Source organism: Berghia stephanieae, chromosome 2, assembly GCF_034508935.2.
Source record: "Berghia stephanieae isolate SIO BIC M18660-M18661 chromosome 2, UCSD_Bste_1.3, whole genome shotgun sequence".
Lineage (NCBI taxonomy): Eukaryota > Metazoa > Mollusca > Gastropoda > Nudibranchia > Aeolidiidae > Berghia > Berghia stephanieae.
The window spans coordinates 31,700,378-31,720,435 of NC_088361.1; the positions used below are offsets into that span (position 1 = coordinate 31,700,378).

The following is a 20,058-nucleotide window of genomic DNA, read 5'->3' on the forward strand; positions in this document are numbered from 1 at the left end:
CCCGTCAAGTCGTTTCGTCAAATACCAGATGGGTAAACACATATAAATGTTAAAACCTGAGATATGTAACAACGCGATAAATGTGACCTGTCGTGGAATCAGGTATTATGTCACAACTAACTGGATGAAAATTGAATTTTGTGTCAAAATGATATGAATTAGGACGCTGAAGGATCTCAAGTTTAAACCATTTGACTGCCGTAGTCTGGAAAGGCAGGTATTTTAAAAATTGACCAGAAAACTCGCCCTTCGATAAATATCGATCAATTTAAATGACCCTCATCTTAGCAAAACTCTCAAACCTGGAACCTCGGGCGGTTTTCAAAGAATTTCCAGGTTTGAAAGTTTTTGCCAAGATGAGGTCATTTTAAATCGACAACTATTTGAAGGAAGCGTTTTTTGGCCAAATATTTAAATACTTGTCTTCCCAGAGTACGGCAGTCAACTGGTTAAGAAACCACAACCACTCTCCTCAAAGAGGGTAGTTATTTCAATTTAAAATGTTATAATTTAAGCCTAACATTCAATTTTAAGCTTTAAGTTCACCTCGGTATAATAATATCGTTTTGAGATGATTGGGTATAAGTCGAAGTCTATAATATAGTCTAATAGTCTAACTGTTTGTGAAGCTGAATGAAATGTTTCTTGCTCTCTGGCATTTCGAATTTGGAATTTATTCTCAATGCGATCGGTCTCAAAGCCGTATAAAAATTGGGAATTTGATCAAACAGTTCAAATCCCTGTGTGAAGGAATTATGAATGACTACAGTAAATAATTATGCAGATCATATCTAGGGCCTGATGCAATCTTTCAAAATTTGGAGATAAACGCATGCTCATGATTCTGGTGTTATTATGTTAAACTAAGTGTTATCACAATGAATTGCAAAACTAATACAACACAATGCGATAACAGAATGATTTATGAATGAATAGAAATTAATTTCGTTGCTGTGAAAACTCTAAGCTGCCGTTGCTGGCAATATTCCGGACATAAATTATTCTGGGAGATTGTCTAGCGTCAGATCTTTCCACGGTAACGATCTTGGTTGAAGATTGAATATCCAGGCTTTATTATTACAATTGATGCTTTGTTGATGTGCATGAAAACCGAGTGGAATGATTCAGAAAACATGCATAAATTGAATGATATCATCATCTGTGTTCATGATAAGGTTGATAGTAATCGTTGAATTCATTATTAGGTTATTATTATTATAATGCTCCAAGTTATTTCGATTTAATGTGACTCATTGTCTAGGAGTTCCGAATTTTCATTAAAATATGATATTATGTGTTTGGTTAGATATGGATAAAGTCAAAGTAAGAGACGCAAATCTCTTTAAATATCAATTCAACAACACCGTTTTATAATTCAAAAGAAATTCAAAATCAATGGGTTTGTTTTTGAGGAAAATCACCACCGGAGAATTTATTTTGCGATTTGAATTTTTTATTTATTTTTGGATATATAATGCATTCCAGAATAGTTCTAACCTTTTCTAGTCTCCCAACCCAAAAAATTAAAGTTGTAACAAACAAACAATTATCTCCCAGAAAAAAAAAATCAAAAACAAAAGCAAAACCAGTAGTCTAGTTGTAACCAAACTACAGATCTATGTGTTTAATGTTTTTGGTTCTTTGTGTGATAGAATGTGAATATGATGATCTTATCACATGGCTGACAAAAGCCTACAGCAACAATTTGTGTGACTTCAATAGCATTTTGCTATTAAGAATATATTATTTGATAATAAATTCCTCTTATGTCAAATAATAGGTTTCGATGCAAAACTCTCTTATTTTAAGAGTAGCGTTAAAGCTGACATAGAGCACCTTACATTAACATACTCATTTTACATACTTTGGATATAACATTCTGAAATACATTTAAAAATAAACAAAAAAGGAAGAGAGAAAGAAAACAATTCTGTTTAACATGATAAAAGAGAAATATTTTAAGCAATTATTTAAATATTTTACACGTGTCTTTTCTCCAATGCTCTTTGGTATGATATTCCATGCAGATGATCTAATAAGTATTTGTTATTATTGTTTTGTTTTGAAATTGTTATATATTTAGTTTTTGATCACTACTTTACGTGAATACATGTCTCATAAAACTGAAATTAGAATTATTTCATAATATTGTAATAAAGCCAGGTGGCAGACAGACGAGTTCAGTACCTGCAGTGTTCCATGTGGGGGAGGCCAGCAACACAGGTTAATCCGATGCATCAAGGAAGACGCAACGACACCAGGGGTGGTTAAGGAGGTCCCCACTGCCCAGTGTCCCACACCCATGCCAAACATATCTCAGGCTTGCAATACCCAGATGTGTATGGGCCAGTGGAAAATACAACCTTGGTCTTCGGTGAGTTGGGAAACAATAAATATGCGACTTACCACCTTAGAACTGTATTATGTCGAGATTATTTTGATAGTAAACATTGAATTTAATGTCAAAAATATGAAAACTTGCTTGTTTGTATGTTTCAATAAGGAAATGGATATATCGTTTTTAGAGAATAATAAATTTAAAGTAAACAACTAAAATATTCTCTTTCGGGTCATTTTATTTTTAATATCACTTTTCAGTTCATCCCATTTATAATGCTTAAAACGATAAGTCTAATGCTTAAATAATGTAATAATGTTGTTGTTGCTGAAGACTAAAAGAAATACACCATTTTTTTTTCTTTTGGATGTGCACATCAACAGCAACATCCGGACTGACTGTGTCAGTTGGTTTACTTGATCATTGATATATCGCAATATCAACTAAACGTGCTCAAAGCGTCTACAAAGGGGCCCCTAGCCACTTCACATATAGGATGAGACATGTTGCCCATTTGGCGATATTACAATTTTATACGGACAGATACCACACAGTTAAAGACCATTCACAAAATGTCACACATGAGTACGGTGAGAGAATGTTAGTAAAGAGCATTTTTACAAGGACTCAACTAAACGCCGCTTAAAACGGGACTCGAACCGTGGATTTTCCAGTCTAAAGGCGAATATCATACCACTAGACCACAGCCGCGTAATATCAGCTATATGATGATCTCAAAACAAGAGGTTCAAGGTCGATTAAAAATTATAATATGATCCTTATGTTTATTTGTCATGCCCTAGTGTTCTGTGAGTTGTGGCGAAGGCGTCCAGAAACGGGATGTGATCTGTGAGAGCTTTCTCTGGAAAGATCACCAGTTCCAGGTAGCCGATGTGGAATGTGGTGGACAGAGTCCCGACAAATACCGGAAGTGCTATGAACGGGATTGCCCGAACAACGAAAGGGTCAGCGAGGGGGTTATCTTGTCTGAGAATTTCACATTGATCCAAATAAGTAGAGTTGGTAGATTGAAACTCAACGTCGGTGGTGAGGTAAGTTTTGAATAGAGATTATTATACCTCTTTCGTTTTGGGAAAAAAACAACAACCGATTTTACTATAGCATAATAGCAAAATATAATGAGGTATCCCTATTATCCTTTGTGAAAAATAAATGTAGGAGAGTTCAAGAATAATTTTTCTCTTGCACGCTTTCGGTTTTTCTAATAATAGATTTTACGTGTAATGGAATCCTGACAACAATCTTAACTTTTAATGTCAAATTGTTAAATTCGATAACCAAACATTATAAAGAAGAATACTTAATGTTTGCTAAGAAATGATAGAGCTGAGATCATTGGAGGGGGAACATGATAAGATATTTGAATTCCAGTGTCTGAAATTTCGAACTCTCTCTCCCAACGCCCTCTCCCAAGGTCGGGCAGCATCATGAATCGAACGGCCAAAATGAAATGTGCATGATCTATATTAACTTTCCATGTGCTCGAATCATTGGTCACATTGCAAAGTGACCCACTTAGTGAAAAGTGCTCACAGCTTTTTAAATATTTAACATCACGACTGGTCATTTAATTCAGCTTGACACATGGGTATGTTTACAATTTTCATTTTATAAAAACAGCGTGTTTACATGTGTTAAGATATATCCAATCGTTGGACAGCAACAAATCATGTGGTTGATGACCTGGTTGGACGAAAACATTCTAGCCGCATACTCAGTCACGACCGAGTCGAAAAGAGTTTTGGGTATAGTCTTTTACATGCTATTGCAGATTATTGTATTTTTTTTTTCATTCATTGAAGTAGAAATAAATTCTGATAACCCATACAATTTATTATGAACAAAATTATATTTTAAGCATGCAATTCACCCACACATAACACCGAGTTATCTATTCTAAATTTCACAGGTTAAAATTTTACGTGGGCAGACGGTGATGGTTAAGTGTCCAGTGAGGCATTTCTCACGTCGTCTGGTCTACTGGAGCAAAGACAACAAGCTGATTCCCCATGAAGGACGGATCAAGGTCACAGCCGTGGGACTCCGAATACAGAAAGCCGACCCCAAGAAAGACGCGGGTATTTACATTTGCAGTGCCGGGGATAAAAAAGCCCAGATTTCGGTACAGTTTACAAGGTAATGACGAATGTAGAATGAATGAATTTGACGCGAACCTGTTAATGCTTTTAGACCGACAGTTTGGTGAATACTGCTATAATTTGAAAAAAAATAAGAAAATAAAAATTGACATAAACAACAACAAAAAACAAAACAATACAAATATATATGTATATATCAAGTGGTTTTACAGTTTTATTCAAATATGATAAAAGGGATCCAAGCATCGCGTGTCCAGAATCCTCACATAGTATATCCTTTGGAAGGTAATCTTTTGTATCAAAAAGAACCCCCCCCCCCCCCCCCCATTTGATTAAAAGAAAACCATAATTTTATAAATCACATCTTACATCGCCCAATACCCCCCCCCCCCCCCCCCCCTCTATAGATTGGTCAAATTGCCCCCCCCCCCCCCCCCCCTCCCTGACTCTTCCTTCACCTGAAGTTTGACCAAAGCGCATCCCCCCCCCCCCCCCCCTCCCACACACCTTTTCTATTTGATACACTCGAGTAGCATTTTTACAATACTTGCTTGATTATTTACATCCTAATTATTACCTCTAAAATCCCCAGCAAACGAGACCCTCTATCCAGCCTGTATCGATTTTGGGTCAAAAAGTCCAGACGCCGATTTCGTAGAAGACATCCTAAGACATACAGTTCAACGGGTCAGGAAAGAAGCAATATTGAAAAATTGCTAGTGATCTCCCCTTTCCAGCGTCAACGGGACGAAAGCCTCAATGCGTCTAATACTATGCTTTCCTTCGTAAATGGAAACTGGTCTGAGTGCAGCGTGACCTGTGGATCTCGGGGTGAGCGCCTTAGAAAGGTGTTTTGTGCTCACGTCAACAGCAAGTACATCAAGATAGTTGGTGATGAAGAATGCTACAAACAAGGTCTAAAGAAACCCGCCCATGTGAGGAGATGTGCTCAGGGGCCTGTTGAATGTCCGATATGGAGAACTGGACAGTGGTCAAAGGTAAAATATCGTTTTATTTAACCGTTCACAATAAATAAGAGAAACAGAAATGAGACTTTGTTAGTCAAAGTTAAACGTCGTCACTTAAAAAGTACATGTATCCGAGTACAGCATATCTTATGAAGGAATATAGATAACCCATTAAACATAAGTCCGACGACAACAGAAATTAATTATCTGTGTTGTCTGAGTGAGCGAATAGGAAATTAATAGCCTTACCCAAGAAAAAAATACGAACAAGTCCAAAGCGAGGCTCGTATCCCGGACTTATTGGAGTCACAATGAAATGACTTAACCATTCGACCGACTCGCCATTACTGAGGATAAATCCATAATTCGGAAGAATTTCTTGGAATATGAATTGTTTACCTACCTAGTGTGTTTTCACAGGTGAGGTGCCTATTATTATAACGTCTGTATAGACTGGCACATTCGACACGCAGTCAGTGTTGGAATTAATCTGACATTGAGGAAATAGAACAATGCTAGAATCAAAACATGAAATAAACCCGATTAGATTTTTTCCCGCCAGATCTAACAGAGCCAGCTAACCAATCTCTGTTGTTAATATTTTTTTTAATCATTGAAAGGTTTAGATGAAAATAGACGTCGTTTTTTAAAGAGACAAAATAGGGAGCAGGCAATGCTGTAAGATAAAAAATCTGAAAAGGTTTGTATAAAATATTGCTAAACAAAGCACCATGAAAAATGCAAGCCCCCCCCCCCCCCTCCTCCACTCCCCAAAAAAGAACCCCATCCTTTCCCCACTCCCCCCCCCCCCCCCCCCCACCCCTCGCTTCCTAACAACAAAAACAACAACAACAAAAATTTAAAAACCAAAAACCAAAAACAAAAACAAAAAAGGAAACAAACGTTCTGAAGTCCAGCTGATTTTTTAAAATTATTTTTCCTTGTATTTTTCTTTCTATTTCGTCTGGTACAATTTCATTCATACCTTTTCATGTTTTTTTAAAAGTAAGATTTTGATCGGTGACCTTTTTGTAGAAGTATGTAACCAAAAAAAGGTTGTTTTCTTTTGGTTTTTTTTTTTGGTTTTTTGTTTTGAGGTTAAGGATTGTTGGACTCGACGCAATTGTATGTGAAAGATATGATTTTAAAACTTGTCTGTGTGTGTGTGTGTGTGTGCGTGTGTGTGTGTGTGTGTGTGTTATTGTGTATTTTTTGGTCGCGCGTATGTTTTGATAAAGATAGATATAATGATTATGATAGACAGTTCTCCTCCTTGTTCTGAGCAGCCAACACAATTATGTTGGTAACGAGGGCTGCGCAATGTCGTTTGCTCTCTTTTAAAATGTTCTATTGTTGATGCCGATACTATTTCACCTAGGAAGCACGTTCACTGCATCAGTGGGGACTTGTCACCTGTCCAACATGCAGCCGTTATGGTCAAGAGCCTGAAACCGCAGAGTATCTAGTAGTTGAACGAACGGTATGTTGTGACGAAGCTTCCGGGTGGGTTTGCGAAGGTGCACGAGTATGGTAATGAGTTTGCATCCTGGATAGATCGTCATAATATGGTAGTGAGCACCATTAGCAGCTGCTACTTGGGAAGTTTCCCAGTCTCATGTGGTTTTTGGAAACAGTTTTGCCTATAATTGGATTCAATAGTCTGATGTCACGTCGCCCAGCAACGGCGGCCATCGTGGTTCTAAACAAAGAAAATCTGTACTTTTTATTCTTCATGCTGGCTAGAACTTTTCATATGTCTTGTGATCAGAATGTGTAAAAGTCAAAACATGATCAGATTTATAATGTTTTTTTTTTCCTCTCGATACGCTTTTATGCTCGTCGGAGAAATATTTCATAAAGGCGTCCCCCATTGTTCCGATAGTTTAGAGCCAGTTACTAAGTTACCATGCGTCATTACGAGGGAAGTGTTGATACCACTGTTGAAGAGTATTTGGGCGTGATTGTTCCTTGTCAATAGAAGTGAGCTGCGTTGTATTTTCGAGGAAAATATACAAAACCGTACACATAATATAAGAGCAGTTTCCTATCCTGGACATTATGGTACCCCCGAGACTCCGACCTATATTCTCAGTTCACGTTAGCATTAGACCGTTAGATTATTTTTTACTGTACAATTTTTCCCAATTGATTAAAAATAAACTCATGATTACTTGACCTCCGGGTATGTTGGTCTGATGTATAAAAAATTCTCTCTCTTGAAGAAAAAAGACAAACAACAACAAACAAATAAAAACATAACAAAATAAGAAACAAAAATAAGTTTAAAAAAAAGAAAAGAAAAGAAAAGCCAAAACAACAACCCGAAAAGCTTCTACCGTACCTATTCTATATTAAAACCGGAATCCATACAAGTGAAAAATGTAACCATATTTTTTCATTTTCCCCCAGTGTGTTCCATGGTGCGGGGATGGTGTTGGTTGGAGAAGTCGTATCTTGATGTGCGAATGGGAAGGGTCAAGGACGCCTGCATGGAATTCCTGTGACCTTTCCAACAAACCACCAACAAGGAAACCATGCAAACCAGTGGCATGTCCCAATAGTAAGACTTTCTTCTCTTTTGTAACCATCATCATAAAATTGTCATCATCATCTCTCTCTCTCTCTCTCTCTCTCTCTCTCTCTCTCTCTCTCTCTCTCTCTCTCTCTCTCTCTCTTTCTCTCTCTCTCTCTCTCTGTCTCTATTTATCTCTCCGCACTCTCATACACTCACCCTCTCACTCTCTCCATCCCTTCTCTCTCTCTCTCTCTCTCTCTCTCTCTCTCTCTCTCACACTCTCCGCCCCCCCCCCCTCTCTCTCTCTTGTCTCTTTTTCTCCCGTTCTTGATCGTACTAGCATATTGTTCAGTTTGGCCAGATTTATAATTTCAATAAATGTCAAGTTTGAATCTCGTCAACGAAGTGGAAGTCATCGTAAGCCACTGATATTTGAAGTCGATGGCCAAAATGAAAAAAAAAAGAGCAAACAAACCATTCTGTTGGTATATGTCGGAACACCTTATTATCAGCTTTTAAAATTTGGGTCACCACAACAATTCTATTTTGAGTTCTAATAACTCTCCAAAGTGTGGTAGTTAAGCTTAACTAAGTCGTTTTATATTAACATATAGTAGTAGTAGTAGTAGTAGTAGTAGTAGTAGTAGTAGTAGTAGTAGTAGTAGTAGTAGTAGTAGTAGTAGTAGTAGTAGTAGTAGTAGTAGTAGTAGTAGTAGTAGTAGTAGTAGTAGTAGTAGTAGCAGAAGAAGAAGAAGAAGAAGAAGAAGAAGAAGAAGAAGAAGAAGAAGAAGAAGAAGAAGAAGAAGAAGAAGAAGAAGAAGAAGAAGAAGAAGAAGAAGAAGAAGAAGAAGTAGTAGTAGTAGTAGTATTTGCAGCAGTGAATGAAGAAGAAGAAGAAGAAGAAGAAGATGAAGAAGAAGAAGATGTAGAAGAAGAAGAAGAAGAAGTAGTAGTAGTAGTAGTAGTAGTAGTAGTAGTAGTAGTAGTAGTAGTAGTAGTAGTAGTAGTAGTAGTAGTAGAAGAAGAAGAAGAAGAAGAAGAAGAAGAAGAAGAAGAAGAAGAAGAAGAAGAAGAAGAAGAAAAAGAAAATGATGAAACATATTAACAAGGAGATGCGTGATTTATATGTATTCTAAAATATACCATGTCCACAGGGTGTGAGGATAGTTCCAGCAAATGTCATCGAGTTCGCCAGTTCAAGATGTGCCGATTCAAACAGTTTCTGGAAAAATGTTGCCGGTCTTGCCGAGACTTCAACAGTTCTACTAGAGGATTTTACAGATATGTTCTAGGCAACAGAGTTGACTCGAACAATGTTGCAAGATAACTCAAATTTTGAACATGTTTAAACAAACAAATGGAACAGGCAATGTAAGAAAATCCATGAGTGACGGGAGATAACTCTTCAAAATTAATTTTGTATGAAACTATTAAGTGAAAAGTGATGAGATTTGTTTCCAAAATATCACTGAGAGAAGATGGAAAGGTCTTCTTTGAGCAGTGACTAGAACTGTATCCTAAAGGAATATGGAGTCAGTACTACAATAAATAATCCAATGAGGATATTAGAGAATTCCTGCTAATGCACGGAACTGTGTTTTACAGACAAATTGATGTGGTTCTGTTACAAATTCAATAGCTATGCAGAATGACTCATTCGAGTAAGGGAGCATTACTAATGTTGAAGGGTGAATGGCGCTGGTATAGAATAAACTTCAGCAGCGATGCTGGCTGGATAGCTCCTAATAAATGCAATTATAGATTAGAGAGATACTAATTGGAATAATTAAATGGATTTGGGGGTCAGACGGGCGAACTCCGTTACCCCATTTGTACAAAGTGTTTGCCGTTTGATGATTCTAGCCTATATTCTGTTGATAAACGAATCATCTGGTGGACCTTATATTCAGAAAAGCAGCAAAATGGATAATGGTTTTTCGAGTAGGGGTTCTATATTAATATGATAATGTGTAGTTAGATAGATGGAGCATCCGTGTTAAGGAATTCAAAATCAACGAGATGGACTCTTAAAGGAAATTTAAAAGTTACCTAAAAGTCAACAAAAGTTACAGAGATTACATCAGTGCGCTATCAGCTCAACACTGGAGTCCATCCAGTCGAAATATTCCGCGTTTCCTGATATCATGTGAGAACACGTGACGTTGTTGTCTTCGATTTTCTCCTTTCATTGATCTCTTTCGAGCTCTAGCTACTCTTGGAGATCATTGAGTGAAAGAATATTTTGCCATCCTGCTTCAAATAGAACACAGTGTGACCATCTACCAAAGACAACGGACCATTCCATTACTAATCGAAAGACAATTTTGAGGCTTAAATATAATATAATCCATGTAAAATCCTCACGTTGTGTGTGCCATAATGTTTTGCTTTTTAATGTCACTTAGGTTTCTTATTGAACATATTTCAATGGGGTGCTCGAGAAGGGACAGTAAAAGAACATGTTTATATAACGGATTTCCACTTCACAAAGATTGCTCTTGTGTCTGTGCATTAACACTTAGAAGGTCTTGCCTCACAAAATCCCAATGCCATTTTTATATTTTGAGCTCTGAAGTGTGACCCACATCTTCAACATGGTAATTTGCCTAGGTGCTGTAGGCGAGAATAGGTGAATTTTAAGTTAAAACGTTAAAAAAAAAACACAATCCATGAATACGTTGCATTTCTCAAAGAGATATTCATTTAATCTCAATAACACATTAATTTGATCACGTTTGAAAAATTCACTTTTCTCCATCTAATATAATGGTATGTGGATCGATTTACAACGACAGCCTATAATACGTATGAGAAAAGAAAGCGATCGCTAAAATTAAAAAAAAAATAATTTGCTAACAAGTGAATGGAAAGCAAGCCTTTCGTTTATGGAAATCAGACAAATTGTAGAAGAAGACTGAACACTCCAGCATTCTTCTACACTTTTGTGTCCATAATTCCGAGGAGAACATTGGGAGGCTAGATTATGTCCTGTTGATTATTTAATTTGTTCCTCTACCATGTCTTATGAATGTGGTGTTACTCCATATGGTTTGCAATGGAAGTACATTGACGTGTACTTGTACATTTGATTTGATAACCCAAATCGGTATTGTCTCATTGGTGTAATGGAAACATTATCAACCTAACAATGAGTGTTATCCATTACAACAATGTTAATTCAAGCTCATAATTAACGTTCGGTTATCAGACCTGCTAAATATGTGCACGTAGATGTAAATACATATGATGGACATCGAACATTATTTTCTATGTTTGAACGCTGCCTTTTTGTCGAATAATGCGTCGTGCGCGATAACGCGGTCATTATGGATGGGTGAGAGTGAGAGAGGCAATTTCTTTTGCACTGTCAGAATGTAAACGTCACAACTAGATATCTTGAATCAAAGAGGGGTGTTGTCCACGCAAAAATAAGCCCGTTGAACAACTTGTAACGCATAAATCTAATGGTTTACCAAGTGTATATGTGCATGTGTGTGTGTGTGTTTGTGTGTGTGTGTGTGTGTGTGTGTGTGTGTGTGTGTACGCTCATATACAATTTGCAATTATAAAAATTATTAATTCTAACCAATTTAAATAATCCCACACTGTGTGTCATTTTGTTCCACGATGATAAAAATATAATGAGCGATTATAATGATATCTCCCCTGTCACATTGTAGGAATGGTGCTTTTTATTACTATATATGTATTGTATTGATGGTATGCATTTAAGTAAACTACTCACCTATTCTATCGCCTAATCAATAAAATCGCACCAATACACAATCTATGTATAAACTAAAAGTCCGATTGAGAGAATTTAGTGAGATCTAGATAATCATCTAACTGGCGATATTAAAAACATATCAAACAGCTGAGTAATGTCGAATTCATTCATTCTATTTATTGTATTCATGTTATCTCACGGGGCTCGATGTTACCCAATTTGACATTAGCTCTAAGGCTAAGGCTACACTGCGAACGAAGCGGTCGGGGCGAAGCGAAGCGATTTACTTATGAGGCTTCACTGAGAGCGATGGAAAGCGAGCGATTCAAAGCGATCCATGTGTAATCATTTCTTTCAGTCTGTTGTGTAGACTAGAGACAATATGTGCATCGAGCGATGCGAGCCAAGAAAAATGGTCAAATCTCTCGCTCCGCTCTGCGTCGCTGATGATATGCCAGTCACCTCGTTATATTGTTTCTTTTATGTTCTCGCTCCACACCGTCTCGCCCGCTTCGCTCGCAGTGTGGCCTTAGCCTTTAGCCAGAACAAATCTGTTTAGCTCTGTTCAACTTTCTTGGTAAAATCGTGCAAATAGCCAGATAAATTACAATTGAAACTCCAACACGCAAACTGGTATTAAGGGTCGCGTTTTGTTGGCTAGTGCGATCGTACTTTTCTGCAGTATGTCTGGAATTTAATTGATGTTTTGATGTTATTATTGTTTTTATTATTGGCTGAAGAAGGTTTTGAGGCCGAAATGTTTCGTGTTTCGTATTGTGGGTTTTGTTTTTCGAAGCTGTTATAATGATTTTTGTTCAATTTATGATTTAGTTAACACGGAAATGTGTTCTAAACTATGTTTTTTATTTAAGTTTTTTATTGCATCATAATCGCTGTTGTCATCACAAGCATAACCCGGATCATCTAAAAAAACCCACCGCCACCACCATCAACTCCTACACTACCACCAACACCACCACCACCACCATCATCATCATCATCATCATCATCATCATCATCATCATCATCATCATCATCATCATCATCATCATCATCGCCATCATCATCGTCATCGCCATCATCATCGTCATCATCAAATCATAACTTCCACCACCACTACCATCACCACCCCACCTCCTCCTCCTCTTCCATCACCACCAGCACTACCAACACCACCACCACCACCACCATTACCATCATCATCATCACTACCACAAACTTCTGAAACAACAAAGCAGCATCGTCGTTTTCATTTTCTCTATCATCACTTGTTCGCTACACTTTAATATTGGAAATAAATCTGATATAAGAACTTATTTGACTTTTCTCTGTTATATATAACATCAGTACCTACATGCACCCCCCCCCCCCCCCCCCACTTTTTTTTTTTTTTTTTTTGGTTTTGTTTCTTTGTTTTTTTGTTTTTTTTTTTGTTATTCTTCTCTCCACGAGACGATTGTTTAATATCAAAATAGCCTTCTTGACAAGGGACATCACTCAATAAATCTATACTACTTTACGATTTCAAACAAGTAATTTCCCCTATGGTCACACTTGCATACTCATGATGATGATGATGATGATGATACTACTAATGATAACAATAATAATAATAATAATAATGATAATAATAATAATAATAATAATAATAATAATAATAATAATAATAATAATAATAATAATAATAATAATAATAATAATAATAATAATAATAATAATAATAATGATGATGATGATGATGATGATGATGATGATGATGATGATGATGATGATGATGATGATGATGATGATGATGATGATGATAATAATAATAATAATAATACAACCGTTTTTGAGAATCTTACACATCCCGCTGTAATACCGGTTTTGGCTGGCAAACCAGATAGGATGTGTAATGATATAAATATTTATATTGATTGCTATAAAGTGATTTCAGAGCCAGAAATCAATTATGTACATACAAATTCTACTCTATATTGTGCGGCTATGTGGTCTAGTGGTATGACACTCGCCTTCGGATCGGAAGGACCTGTGTTCGAACCCCTGAGTGGCGCATAGGTGAGTCCTTGGTAAAGGCTGTTTATATATATATATATATATATATATATATATATATATATATATATATATATATATATATATATATATATATATATATATATATATATATATAAAGAATAATCTCAAAACTAAAATTAATAACATTTTCATTGCAAGGGTAGTAACTTAAATAAAGTAGTAAGTTATTAACTACTAATTGATAAAAAATTGATTATGTTATCAGGCATTTTACCGAAATACTATGCCACATGCTACATTTCATTCAGCTACCTAATCATACATGGACTGAAGTATCTACATTATGAAAAAAAAACGGACGAAGATTCGAACCAGGTCTCTTTGTGTGACAATCTAGTGCTCTACTAGCTGAGACATCAGCCCTCTTGTTCATGATATTTTCACATGTCATTATGTGATTCATGTAAAAGGGACACTTTGACATGTGGAAAATGTTTGTCAACAAAGCAGGAAGTATTAAAAACTTTGGAAATATTCCAATTTCCCGAGGAATAAAGTCAAATTATAATCTAGCCTATGGCACAATACGTATACACCATAGTTTTGTATTTAAAGATATTCAACGACCAACTTTTAATAGAACAAACAAATTTGATGTTTCTCGTCTAAGTCTGAGGTGGATCAAATGCTTACATCCGAATTTTGGGATTGAAATTAAATAACATATTTTCAGTAAGGAAAGAGAATACAATATCTTTAACTACAAAATCTATACTTCATTATTCTGGCCACTTAAAATAAATAAATGAGCTTTTATATAGGGCAATATCCACTAATCGTGCTCAAAACGCTTTACAAGGGGTCCCTGATCAACAGCAACACTTAAAATGTAGGACGGGGCATGACGAGTATTAGGCGATATTATCATTTTTCGAACAAAGACAACGCTGTTAACGGCCAGGTACTCATTTTACACCTGAGTACGGTGAGAGAATGTGAGTAAAGAGCCTTTTCCAAGGACTCATCTATGCGTCGAGCGAGGCTTGAACCCATGAACTTCCGATCCGAAAGCGAGTGTCATACCACTAGACCACTTAGCCGCACTTCTGACTTTGAACTCAATAGACCAGTGAAGTCATGACGTCACACCTTCTACTTTTTCGGTTCCAAACTCATTAGAAATGTGTATGTAACCAGTTCTTTGGAGGACTAACGATGAATAGGTTGCATATTGAATCATAAGTGGCATAACTATTTTAGTAGCAGGATGTATTGGCCGATTCTTAAGTCTTAAGATTATGGTACATAAAAAGCGAGAATGGATCTTTAATGACGTTCAGTATTTATTTAGGCCACAAAATAGATGCCATCACTCTGAAACCAGAGGATCAATTACACACGGTATGTATATAACCGGTCCAGTCCTCCACAAGAGTGGTTTTACACTTCCAATGAGATTGGAACCAGTTTTTAAACATCACACTTCCCTATTCTTTTAATCTTGCACACCCCAACACTATTCAGGATTGACACGACGGGTCACGTTTGAAAGTTATAAATCCATCATCAAGTCAGATACGAGGGTTGCCCCATGAAAAACCGGAAAATGGCCTTATTTTCTACATTTTTGGGTTGATATCTTATTTTCAAAACGGCTTACAGATGACCTATCGTTGTGTCATGTGATCAGCTGCCAGCTTCGCCGAGAACAGAACTTAATGTATCTCAGCTCATCAACTGTAATTATATGGAAAAATTCTTTCCTCTTGAATCAACTCATTAATTCTATCGACATTTTCCTTTGTCCTGGACGAAATTCAGAAAAGTGTGGAGCGGGCACTTAATAATAATAATAATACATGACATTTATAACGCGCATTTTCATCACTGGGTGATGCTCAATGCGCGAAACAATAATACAGTGACATTATTATACAAATGAAACATTATACAAACTACATCAACATAATATTATCATTATACAACAATGTAATAACTAAACATAAAGTCATTAATACAAGATATGTTGAATCATGTACATAATGTACATCCACATGCTATGTCAAATACGGAAATAATATAAAATAATGATATAATAACATAAACTAAATTAACATTCATATTGGGGTCAAATTACAAAGATACATTAATCAAGATGTGTTTTAACAAAGAGATGGTGTTTTAACTTTGATTTAAATATTGATAAGGACTGCGCTTCTCTTATTCTTTTAGGAAGAGAGTTCCAGATGGAAGGTCCGACGTGACTGAACGATCTGCCGCCGTAAAATTTATATTTATATTTATTTGTAACAATTAATTTTGTAGAATCTAGTGCAGAACGTAGACTCCTCGTTGGCTTATAAGTTTCTAAAAATTCAGTAATATACAATGGTGCTTGATCATTAAGGCACTTATAGCACAATACTGCTAGTTTGAATTCGATTCTTGTATCAATAATGATGAGAAAAATAGGCTATAGAGAGGTGTGGGATGAAAACAGAGAATAAAAGGTCACGGGATCAGTGACAAACTCAGGATCCAATTGACACGAACCCTCCTCCTGGCCGGGAGAGAGAGGACAAAGAGCGATCGCACAACCGACTGAGCTAATCCAGCCACACAAAAATATGGCTTCCAAACTTAGTACCAATCATGCACCCCTCTCTTTCGAGTACCGTGGGGACCACATCGAGACTAACTAACCCTGCGAACTCTCTATAATACGCTTCAACAGCCGTGACGTCACTTCCCTCGTAATGACGCATTGTAACTTAGTAACTGGCTATAAACTATCGGAACAATGGCGGACGCCCTTATGAAATATTTCTCCGACGAGCATAAAATCATATCCAGAGGGGAAAAAACATCATAAAACTGATCATGTTTTGACTTTTACACATTCTGATCACAAGACACATGAAAAGTTCTAGCCAGCATGAAGAATACAAAGTACAGATTTTCTTTGTTTAGAACCAAGATGACCGCCGTTTCTGGGCGACGTGACATCAGACTATTGAATCCAATTGGGGAGCTATCCACCATTCTCTGTATGAAACAAGACATGGTTACATATAAACAGATAGGACATACATGGAATAGCTCTGATATTGGGTAGAATAAAATTCAGAAAAAGAGTGTAGCGGGCACCTGTATCAATAATGATGAGAAAAATAGGTACAGAGAAGTGCCAGATCAAAACAGAATAAAAAAATGTCTCGGGGTCAGTGCCAAACTCAGGATCCAATTGACACGACACCATCCGCCTGTACCCGGCCTTAAACAATTCACATCAATGATACTCTTGTGATCTTACTGAGACATTTTTACCATAAACTACTTGAGTCTCACCATTGCAAGAATTTCAGATGACTTTAGCCCTTTTGCCTGAGAACTCAAATAACACCTCAAACTTCTGCTTTTGATCAATTTTCAATAAGGATAGCCATTATTGCTATGACATCATTCGTGTTCAATACGAATGACAATATTTCTGATTCTTGGGAAATGGCAAATTTAAACACACTTCTATTTGGCGTTTACAGACTAATGAACCTTTAAAGGTTTGAAATATATGGGGTTTTTTTATGGGGAAGCCCTTATTTAAGTAGTGTAAAGTTGTGACAATGCTATACTGTCGTAATCAGAGTGCTCGTTCTTCAGCTATCGCTCGATTAAACTGACCCTCATCTTGTCAATAGGGTTGAAAAAGGAGAGTCATTTCAATCAATCCCTATTTGAAGAATGAGTTTTCAGGCTTAAAATTGTAAAGATATGTGATTTTTCCGAGCCGAGAAGAACAAATAAATTGCTTATTGACTGTTGTCTATTAATGGGAGCGCTTTTATAGATCTGTATTTCAATGTGGAGCGCGCACAGCTTAAACGGTTAGACGTACTGAAATAGCTTGCAAAAAACAAAACAATGCAGTGATAGGTACACCTTTCTTACATCTACCTCCATGGGGTACCAATGAGGTGCTCCCTAGAAGATAACTTAAACCCCGTGTCAAGCCTGTATAATATTTCAACATATGATATTAGAAAGCTATCCTTAATTTTGTAAAGGATTTATTGATGTAGAAGTGTCCGATTTCAAATATAATAGTAAAAAAAACAACAACTCTGGCACAGAGGTGAGCTAAAAATATCATCTTTGCATTTTTTGAGGGGTCATCTTATTGAAGTGCATCTCTATAGCTCCCCAAACATCACGCAGCCATTACAAAAGAATAGGTAGTTTTATCCCAAAACGTATCGGCGCTGTCATCGCCAAGCTTCAGTCTGAATTTACATTGAGCACATCTAAAACAGCCATTGAAGCAAAAGCAGTTTAATATCCAGACAGATATTATAAAGCTTTACCTTTGTTTGGCAGGGAGCACATGGGTGTTAAATTTATAGGAATAAATCTATCAACCTTTATGATACACAGAATTATTGAACTTAGTCTCCAGGCAACGGTGACGTCATAAAATATTGATACCATTTATCCTCAGTTGGAAAGTTATATTGTATCTAAATTTTAAAAAGTGTTACCAAAATTTAATTTGATTTTTTAATCAATAAAAACAAGAATTATTCTCGTTTTTTTTTTTTTGTCCACACTGTATGTATCACGTGAGGCTTTGTAGTCTAGTGGTACGACACTCACCTTCGTATCTGTAGGTCCCTGGTTGGAGTCCCACGGCGCCAACTTAGTCATTGGAAAAGGCTCTTTACTCATATTCTCTCACCGCACTTAGATGTATAATGGATACTTGGCGAGTAACAGCGTTGCCTCTGAAGAAAAAATACTGTAATATCGCCTTACAGACGTAAAGTTTTGCTATACAAGTCAAATGTTGCTGTTGGATTGAGACTCATTGTAAAGCATTTTGAGAACATTTAGTAATCATTGTTCTATATAAAAACTCAAAATACGCTCAAATAATAAAGTCTTAAAGCAGTGGACAATAAAAGAAAAACAAATTATGCATGTCTTAAGGTATAAATCTACGTATACACGCCATTGTTACAAGCAACATTAAAAGGAAATTAAATGTCAACACCAATCCTGCAATACTCTGAAAAACAAAACAAGTATTTAAAATTATGGCCAGAAAGCTCATCCATCAAATATTGATCGAATAAAATGGTCCTCATCTTGACAAAAACTATCAAACTTAAGTTAAAGTCTCAAGTTTGAGACTTTTTGACAGGATGGTGTCATTTTAATCGCTCGATATTTGACGGACGAGTTTTCTGGCTAAAATTTTAAATAGGTGTTTTTTTTTCTCAGAGTACGACAGAATAGCGTGTGATTAAAGGCCTTAAAATGCCAGTCTGATCACAGACACAGTCGACAGGCACAGTTTTTATTTCATTTTTGTTGATGTTGTTGTTGTTGTTGTTGTTTATGTGTGTGTAAGAAGGGGTTTGGGGTGGGTGGGAGTCAAAACGAGGTCTGAACAAAATGGGCATGATCTTTTTCCCTTTCCACGTGCTCGAGGTCATTGGTCACATTGCAAAATGTGCTCAAGTGACCCACATAGTGAAAAGTATTCACATCTTTTGAAATATTTCACATCACTATTGGTCATTTTGTTCACTTGATACGCGGGTATGTTTACAACTTTCATAAATCGTAGCCATCGTTAAAGTTATAGCCTGACACTGAGACCCAAAAAGGACTTGTCTTTTCACGTCATTATTTGGTTTTTGCACTGCCTAGTGATTTGTCGTTAGTAGTGCTCATGGAAACAAGTGGTCCCATTGATTGAACTATTGAATACAACTCACGATTTGCTTTCTTTTGTAGCCAAAAACTGGTCTTTTGACTTCCTCTTTTGGTCAGTGTCAGGCTATACGTTAACGATGGCTACGCACACACAAAGCAGCGTGTTACATTTGTAAAGAAATATCCAATCGTTGGACATCAACAAATCATGTGATTGGTGACTTGGTTTGACAAAAACATGAATATTCATCGCTCCCATTAAGTAGGTGCTATGTTATGTCTTTAGGCAAGGCTTTTTTCATACTTTGACTCATTCGACTCTGGTGTTAATGTGTCACTTGCTGTAGCCAGTGATGGATATTGTAAACGTTATAGTACAACAAGGACGCCTATCAGGTGACTTTAACGTATGGATTAAAAATTTGAGTCTGTATAGCTTATTTGGGAAATAGATAAGTGAAGCAGTGTGAGGCGCTTGGATTATGGTATAAATTGAATGAAGATGACGTCACTCAGGTTGTTTTTGTTTTTTTTGGCCATCCATGTTTATGAGTATTTCTCACTAAACTGTATTAACCAGACTATAGATAATTCAAAGATGACGTCACACAGGTCTTTGTTATTGTTTTTTTGCCATCCGCATTTATGAGTAATGC

At 36.5% G+C, this 20,058-nt stretch overlaps 1 protein-coding gene across 1 annotated transcript in view; it reads left to right on the forward strand.

Moving 5' to 3' along the window:
* The window catches only part of LOC144964711 (protein madd-4-like), a 66,793-nt gene extending 53,809 nt beyond the window's left edge, over positions 1–12,984 (forward strand). Inside the window, exons 4-10 of the mRNA XM_078899250.1 lie at positions 2,160–2,374; positions 3,142–3,390; positions 4,269–4,495; positions 5,051–5,456; positions 7,836–7,986; positions 9,096–11,896; positions 12,202–12,984. Coding sequence (XP_078755376.1) covers positions 2,160–2,374; positions 3,142–3,390; positions 4,269–4,495; positions 5,051–5,456; positions 7,836–7,986; positions 9,096–9,268 — 1,421 coding nt within the window. The 3' untranslated portion in view covers positions 9,269–11,896; positions 12,202–12,984. The remainder of the gene's footprint in view (positions 1–2,159; positions 2,375–3,141; positions 3,391–4,268; positions 4,496–5,050; positions 5,457–7,835; positions 7,987–9,095; positions 11,897–12,201) is intronic.
* Positions 12,985–20,058: the final 7,074 nt, after the last annotated feature.